Raw genomic sequence first — 8,921 nt, 5'->3', positions numbered from 1 at the left:
GAGGTTATAAAGAGTTATAAAGCCACTTAGTAAAAGACAGACAAAGAGAGGAGTGGAGAGAACTCGGGGGCCAGATTTCTAGCCAGGAAAACCAAGAGCTGTTTTTAGTGTCTGTTTGGCTTCATTTCACCTCAAATGAACAAACATTAAAGCTACATGCACCCATTAGACAAACTACAACGTCTCATTAGCACAGGCCTATACTGCTGCTACAACACATGCACTCTAACAGTTAAACGTAATCAGCTGAATTACATGCGACACCTCCACCCCCGGCACACACATCTGATCTACCTTCCAGCAGCTGAGGGCTGACGTTGACAAATTCCACCTTTTTCCTCAAATAGCGCTGGTTCAGCTTCCAAATGCAGGATATGAAGGAGTTCTTCTCCGCTGTGCTGCTGGCCACCCAGCGGTACACCTTCTCAAAGTGCAGGTCAAACTCTGGGTTCTCCTACAAGGAGGAAGTGCGTGGGGGAGAGGAACAGTGAGGAGACGAGAAGACATAAGAGCACATAGAATGATGGGTAAACGTGAACTAGAAAATATGGGACGTTCTGAGACTGAAATACGAATTGTAACAATCCCTCTGCTTTTCAAAGTTTACTAATAAAAAAAAGAGAAATTTATATCGAACAATACTCAAATTCTTACTAAACAATGACATTTTACCTTTACCCATAAATAAAATACAAAGACAGTGAGTCACACCATTTCCCAACACTCATATTTACATTTACATTTATGGCATTTGGCAGACGCCCTTATCCAGAGCGACTTACATTTTTATCTCATTTTTATACAAGTGAGCAATTGAGGGTTAAGGGCCTTGCTCAGGGGCACCTCAGTCATGGCCTCGGGTCTGGGAATCGAACCTGCGACCCTCCGGTCACAAGACCAGTTCCCTAACCACCAGGCCATGACTGCTCATATACAATTTAAGAACCTGACGCCCCACACCTGAACTCTGACCTTGTTAGCATCTTTTGCATCGACCTCCGTCAAGTCCCGCAGCTCCCAAGCCATCTGTCTCTTGTAGAAATCTCCTTTGTCCGACTTCTTTACCTTGACCACTTTGACCTGCACCGGGCGCTCCGTTGTCACTAAACCCCAAACAAAACAAAACAAACACAACCAAACAAAACACTTTAAACTATAACAACACAGGGCATCATCATACAGAGCAGGCGCTTGCATAAGTAACTGAAGTCAGGTCTAGAGGAAGATGCCCTCAGGTTCAGGGGTTCTGGTGTCTCACCTGTAGCACACAGGAAGCAGTTTTTCTTCTTCTTCCCCGCCTTGCAGACATTGACGATACTAAGCAGACGTTCATCATTGGGAGTGAAAATGTCCCTCTGAAGCGCGTGTTTTATGGCTGTCATTCTGCCTAGAAATGGACGCAGGCTTTAACACGGGTCTGGAAAGAAAACACACAAACTATTATTACAACAATTATTGAACAACTCCAATACTCTTTATTAAAATTATTGCTTCACCGAATTGCGTAATTTTCTATTTCTCATTTACCGTTGACATAAAGAGAAGTAACCTTCAGAGAAATACCGAAGGATACCGGGGGAGATATCACACAAGAGCTCCAGCTCACTTTACCTTCATACGCTCGTCAACAAAAATGATAACGTTATATTCCTGCCAGCGTTAACTGGGTGTCATATCGCACACTAAACTATAAATTCTCCATTATGCACGCTAAAAAATAGCGACATCTAAACAGCTCCAATAAAAAGTTATCAAAGCTGAGCAGTACTGTATACTCCGTCAGCAGTCTGCCCCTTTCAAAGGCGGTAATGGGAGAGGCCACGTCGGGCTGATATAAACTGTGTCGGGTGAGAAGACCTTACCTGGAAACCGACGTATGCAGCCAGGAAATGCTGGATTAAACTCTCTTGACCTTTAATATACAAGAATAGCTACATACGTCAAAGAAAGAAAGCCGCTATCTAGCAGTTTCCTGGACACAGCCCCTGACACTGTGCTCCATAACATAACAGCTTGTCTTCCGGTCATACCTCCTTCAGATAAACACAATATTCTGGTGCAGCACCACCTACTGGCTCGGAAAGGTTATTGAGTTATTAACCATACAGATTTACTTTATAAATGTAAAAAATGAATCTTGCTCAGGTCACAGAGCAAAAGAATGTGGGCCTATATTCGTGAGTTGCCTGTATCAAAAAACTTCTGAAATCCTTTTCAAACGCCATGAAGTTTATTTATTTATTTTAGAAAGGTCTCATTTCTTTTTATATTCTACAGTAGGCCTATAATCACCTGCATCTAGAGGTGAAAATCGATTCGAATTTCCATTTCTGGTATTTGGCGGGCATACTTATACACCATCTATTATTTATCAGCATTACAATATGAATAAAATTTATCAGTAAAGAATTCTGATGACAGAAAACACTACAACCACTAAACAAGACACGCACTACAATACTCCTATTGGTATTGTTACTTTACCTGCAGTCTGTAAGTAACTTGTCAGTTAAAATTTGTTTTCTGCTGAGCACTCACTTTTTTTTGCAGAATTTCCTCATCAAACAACAGCGCTAGTAAAAGTGCCAGACCAGAATACTCACATACGTGTTTCCATGACAGCTGAAGGTCATGACGGTCCACATCCTGTAGAGATTCTCTGACTGCATAGTATTCATAAGGCCAACACTAAAGAGTGTAGAGGTGACCCTACCCGGAGCTAGAACACACATCCGCTTGTAGGTGACCTGGCAGGTAACATTTCAAATGTCTTTCAAAACGCAGGGGCCCTTACAGGGTAATCCAGGGTATCTTCAGACAGACTGCCCCTATGCCCTTTTACAGGGTAATCTGGGGTATCTTCAGACAGACTGCTCCTGTGCCCTTACAGGGTAATCCAGGGTATCTTCAGACAGACTGCCCCTATGCCCTTACAGGGTAATCTGGGGTATCTTCAGACAGACTGCTCCTGTGCCCTTACAGGGTAATCTGGGGTATCTTCAGACAGACTGCTCCTGTGCCCTTACAGGGTAATCTGGGGTATCTTCAGACAGACTGCCCCTGGGTCCTTACAGGGTAATCTGGGGTACCTTCAGACAGACTGCCCCTGGGTCCTTACAGGGTAATCTGGGGTATCTTCAGACAGACTGCCCCTGGGTCCTTACAGGGTAATCTGGGGTACCTTCAGACAGACTGCCCCTGGGTCCTTACAGGGTAATCTGGGGTACCTTCAGACAGACTGCCCCTGGGTCCTTACAGGGTAATCTGGGGTATCTTCAGACAGACTGCCCCTGGGCCCTCCATCCCTCCAGTGCTAGTCAGGAGGACAGTCATGTGCAGCATACAAACATGAGGTAGAGGAAAATATTACTTAGTGTAGCTTTGATAGACACATCTATCATCTGTCCTTTTAGAGTTGTTGACAGTAATTAAAGCCTGTAGTGAACCTTCTGTACCACAAAGAGGCACCATTGTGTAGAAAAGTCAGCGTGCTGTAAACCTGGCAACTGAACTATGTGTAGGAGAATTAAAATTTAAGAATAAAACTTGGATGTTTTGTACCAATATGTGAATTTCATATAAAACAGCACTTTCCCATTATCATACATGATGTCTTCATTTATGTAAAATGGCCTGTTTCACTTCGCTGTGTGGAATAATCAGTGTTCTTGAAGGGAGGCTATTCATGTGGTCAGTCTATTTATTATGTATTAATCTTGGTTTTGACAGTGTAGTATGTTCCTAGGGCCACTTTTATAATTAGGACTAGGAATAGGCTAATATCTCGTTATTAGCTTTTTGTGGCATGTATACCTTCCTCTTATTCACCTTACAAAGCTACATGTGATGTCTATCTCCACTCATTAACTTAAAACGCAGAAGAAATTAAAGGACCCAGTGTATTGAGAATGCAGTATGCTAAAATCTATTCAGGGTTCAGTTTGGTCATTTGTAGTTATTAGCTTAGCCTCTGAGATGGGTCTGAATGATATGGCCAATTACTTTTTCCATCTTTTGTGTGTAAGCATAGTCATAATCTCTTTATAGTTGTGATATTAGAGACTGAAATCAAAGATGAACTAACACCCTTCTATGACCTGTGAACAATCCCTCATCAACAGGGAGCCTATATATTTTGTAATTAATACATAACACAATGATAACAAAGGTAGATGGATACTAAGGACTCCATTTATCATTACATTCCACTGGCAAATACGTCACAACACCTGTTATTTTAAGATCTTTTACGGCCCTCAGCACACAGCACATCCTGACATGTGGGAGACAGAACGTCTCTCAGTCCTGCCATGCCTACATGAACGAACGCACTATATAAACCTTTGGAAATTAGAAGCAACCCAACAAAAGCACTAGCACCTTCGAGCTCCCTACACCAGGGCTGGGGCAGTGCCCACCCCAGCAACGTTATTAAGGCCGTTGATGCCAGCACTGATTCCCAATACAACTGTGAAAAAGAGAATCATACTGCAGTGTTATTTCTATCTAAATTGGGGTGTGGATGTTTGAGTTAAAAGTTGTAGTGTCCTCCCACTGATCTGCGATTGATGGAAAACAACTTAGGGAGACACAGCAACTCTGAAGAATTAGGATGGAAACTGTGTTACACTGTAGCTCTCCCTACTGTAGCTCTCCCCACTGTAGCTCTCCCCACTGTAACTCTCCCCACTGTAGCTCTCCCCACTGTAGCTCTCCCTACTGTAGCTCTCCCCACTGTAACTCTCCCTACTGTAACTCTCCCCACTGTAGCTCTCCCTACTGTAGCTCTCCCCACTGTAGCTCTCCTCACTGTAGCTCTCCCTACTGTAGCTCTCCTCACTGTAACTCTCCCTACTGTAACTCTCCCTACTGTAGCTCTCCCTACTGTAGCTCTCCCCACTGTAGCTCCCCTCACTGTAACTCTCCCCACTGTAGCTCTCCTCACTGTAACTCTCCCTACTGTAGCTCTCCCCACTGTAGCTCTCCCCACTGTAACTCTCCCTACTGTAACTCTCCCCACTGTAGCTCTCCCTACTGTAGCTCTCCCCACTGTAGCTCTCCCTACTGTAACTCTCCCTACTGTAGCTCTCCTCACTGTAACTCTCCCTACTGTAGCTCTCCCCACTGTAGCTCTCCCTACTGTAACTCTCCCTACTGTAGCTCTCCCTACTGTAGCTCTCCCCACTGTAGCTCTCCCTACTGTAACTCTCCCTACTGTAGCTCTCCTCACTGTAACTCTCCCCACTGTAGCTCTCCCCACTGTAGCTCTCCCTACTGTAGCTCTCCCCACTGTAGCTCTCCCTACTGTAACTCTCCCTACTGTAGCTCTCCTCACTGTAACTCTCCCCACTGTAACTCTCCCTACTGTAACTCTCCCTACTGTAACTCTCCCTACTGTAACTCTCCCCACTGTAGCTCTCCCTACTGTAGCTCTCCCTACTGTAACTCTCCCTACTGTAACTCTCCCCACTGTAGCTCTCCCTACTGTAGCTCTCCCCACTGTAGCTCTCCCTACTGTAACTCTCCCTACTGTAACTCTCCCCACTGTAGTTCTCCCTACTGTAGCTCTCCCCACTGTAGCTCTCCCTACTGTAACTCTCCCTACTGTAACTCTCCCCACTGTAGCTCTCCCCACTGCAGCTATGTAATAGCTCTTAGCTCTTTGATTATTTAATATATTTGTCCTGGCTTAGCCAAAGGATTTGTAGTGGGGTTTTATTACAATAACATTTGTGCCCACATCTGTACATGCACAGCATAATACAGGTCTAGCAGAAAACAGCACCACACACCTCTGGAGTTGGTGGACATTTTCTTACTGGGAGCTTTAGTCTTTAGCATACTCTGAAATAAACATGACCCCTTTCAGTGTGCACACTGCTGCTGGGAAATGACCCAGGGCGACCCAGGGATCTTGGCTATTGTTACCTCTTCCTTTTCCCCAACTAAAAGCAGTATGTTTTTGTGAGGAGAGCCATCTAAACATTGGGTCAGATAGACAATATCAGAATGGGAATGTTTAAAGGTTGCTGTCAGCTGGCCAGGAATCGGACTGGCTATTATTTAATTTACTATTATTTTTAATGTTTGATCTCAAGCTGTTCAAATTTGATGGGGATTAACTGAATAAAATGTGGTTTATGATTTAGAGGTTTCAAAATAGAAACAGTCAACTCTCAGGTTAAAGGAACTATATGTAATATATCTCCTTAGTTATGACATGACCATGGTAGCGGACCACCAGTGATTCAGGAAACATGCTAAAATGAAACACGGGCGTCTACAACATCAGTGATGTGGCTACTGTGTTCTCCATCATTTCTATCCCACAGCCAAAAGGTGGCGTGTGTATTTGTGCAAGCTGCATACTAGCTGCATACATGCACAAATACATTAGCTGAGGGATACACAGTCTGGTTAGGCACAGTCTGGCCTACACTACACTTCATCAGTTTTGGTCAAGTTTCATTTGTAATTTATTAATCTTCTCATGTACTAATCCACTGACGTAGCTGGTGCCTGAACATCTCAGAGACCAAAGTCCTGAATACCGATCCATAGTCACCAAGAACCCCACAGCCTATTGTTGCAGGGGCGCAGATGGTACTGGGGACGGGGGGGACATGTCCCCTCCAGATTTATATTGACCCCATCCGAAATCTAGCATCTACAAGCATAAACGTATATTGTACAGCTTGGTCCCCCTCACTTCAGAATTTCCATCTGCGCCGATGTATTGTTGACATGATCAAACTCAATCCCTGCAACGTTGGATGAACTAGAACTGCAGACATTCAAATCAAAGATAGCACACTCTCGTCTGGCAATATTTGGGACCACCGAGGATTCAGGGGCAAGTTCAGTTCTTTACATCTATCAGCAAGTGTTAGGGCTGTTTAAGGGTCAGCGGGGCTGTTTATAAGGGTCATCGGGGCTGTTTCCAGCCTTTTGTTTCATGGTGAATATCATTTGTTCAGTTAGCAATTAACAGCAGATTGAAACCTGCATTAATGACCAGCAAAGTAAGTTGTATTTTTGTCATACTCTAAATAATTGTTGTCATATGGATGTACTGTATGTTGGAATGTTTTTTATATGATATTTACAGAAGCATTTTTCAGTAGTACCTCTAAAATACCTTTAATTTTGGAGACTGTTTAGTTAATTGTAATTTCTTTATACTGTATTGAAACAGAGCGAGATCACCTCCTGATCACCACCAAGATCACCACGTCTGTGCACACAGCACTCAACACCAGGAGGGCTTGTCTTACACACAGCACTGGTTCTGACTCTATTAACTGGGGGTCAGTACTTTAGGCAAACTGGTAATTAATGCAGAATTCCCAGAAGACCTCATTACACACAATGAATGAGGTAAGTTGTAGACATCAGTGTCTTAGCCCTGCAGATGTTGGCATGACACATTGCTGAGTTAAATCTAAATTAGACCGTGTTGGCCCATTGCAGATACTTTCGAATAACTTACTAGCAAATGCCATCTGTGTTCATGCTTTGGGAAGGGCAAATCCTTCACAGACCACTGTTGCATATGTATTTGTGTGTCCAGTCACAGTGATAGTTTCTAATTATTATGGCATCATGAGTTCAGTGAGCAGAGAAATGTCTCTCAGTTCCACTCATTCTTCTATCATGTGTCACTAGCAGACTCTATTTGAAGAGGCATATGTACCTACCTGCCTGTGGCATTGCGATTATATTTAAAAGTAAGGCCTTTGGGAGAAGGGGGGAAGGAACATGTTAGGTTTGATCTAAGAGTGATGGAGGAAAGTGCTGAAGCCAATGCTATAAGATGATGAGGGAGATGATAAGCAATTAGTGGAACATTACATCTGAATGCAAAATTACACACACATATGAGCTCTGTATAATTAGGGACTTTATGGCCACTTAACAATTAGAGACATGCTTCTTGATTACAAGAAAAGAGAAAGATGTCTTAACTGAAACTGGAAAAAAAAAACATTCTAGTCACGATTTTTAATATAGTTACAGAAAGCGATGGCTGGGAGTCATGTTGTGTCCATCCTGTAACTCAGCCAGAAGAACAAGGTGTTAGTCGTGGGCTCGATTCCCAGGGAGTGCGTATATTTAGACTTACTTAAAGATATGTCTTATCCAGAGCAATAAGAGCATATTCCATGTTTTTGGATGGTTCATGCACTGTGTCACACCACCTACTACATTACTGCTCTTTTTCTGTATAAATAAAACCACTCTCTGCACTACATTCAGTCAAATATACTTGAATCACTATCTTATTTCTGTAGCATTTTGTTGTTCTTTGTTTATTTGATAAATTTTTACAATTTTGGTATGATGCTTAAACTGTCTGTCAGTTTGTTTGTTGACAGTATCATTGTGGGATCAGAACATATTGCACATTGTTCTAGCATGGCTGATTTAAGCCCCTGCGTTAGATTAAGTGTCCTCTATGGACCATAATGCCTTGTAACCCCTCTTCCCACTGAAAGGCAATGCTGCCACTAATTACTACCCTGAAATACCAGTGTTTGCTCTCTCACTGAGGAGCTGGGCTCTCACAGCCCACAGCCGTTTGAAAACGCAACACTAATTGCACGAGCCATCTTTGACCTGGCTGGCAAAACTCTCCAGTGTGTCCAGCTGCTGTCTGATCATCGATTCTTTCAAGACCGGTGCGATTCAGACATGAGATGTTGTCAGTTGCATGCCACGTTGATAAGGTTAATTACTCAGTGTCAACGGGTGTTGAGAGAGGGAGATGTCATCCAGAAGTTTCCCACCCCTCTGACATCTTCACCAGTTGAGAAGGTGAAGATGATGCAGCGATCTTCACTGCAGATGAGGACGGTGTCCTGCCGTGTGTGGGGGATAAAGGCTGTGAGGTGTAGGCTGTTACTTGGTTTTAATGAAACTGT

At 43.4% G+C, this 8,921-nt stretch overlaps 1 protein-coding gene across 6 annotated transcripts in view; it reads right to left on the bottom strand.

Annotated features, from left to right (window-relative positions):
• Window positions 1–2,018, bottom strand: part of exoc1 (exocyst complex component 1) — an 11,978-nt gene extending 9,960 nt beyond the window's left edge. For all 6 annotated transcript variants that reach the window (XM_077017127.1, XM_077017129.1, XM_077017130.1 and 3 more), the window contains exons 1-4: window positions 1,863–2,018; window positions 1,259–1,417; window positions 973–1,103; window positions 295–454 (exon numbers count right to left, since the gene is read on the bottom strand). In XM_077017127.1, coding sequence (XP_076873242.1) covers window positions 295–454; window positions 973–1,103; window positions 1,259–1,382 — 415 coding nt within the window. In that variant the 5' untranslated portion in view covers window positions 1,383–1,417; window positions 1,863–2,018. The remainder of the gene's footprint in view (window positions 1–294; window positions 455–972; window positions 1,104–1,258; window positions 1,418–1,862) is intronic.
• Window positions 2,019–8,921: the final 6,903 nt, after the last annotated feature.

Source organism: Brachyhypopomus gauderio, chromosome 9 (assembly GCF_052324685.1).
Source record: "Brachyhypopomus gauderio isolate BG-103 chromosome 9, BGAUD_0.2, whole genome shotgun sequence".
NCBI lineage: Eukaryota > Metazoa > Chordata > Actinopteri > Gymnotiformes > Hypopomidae > Brachyhypopomus > Brachyhypopomus gauderio.
This window is presented reverse-complemented; position numbering and strand designations above follow the sequence as displayed.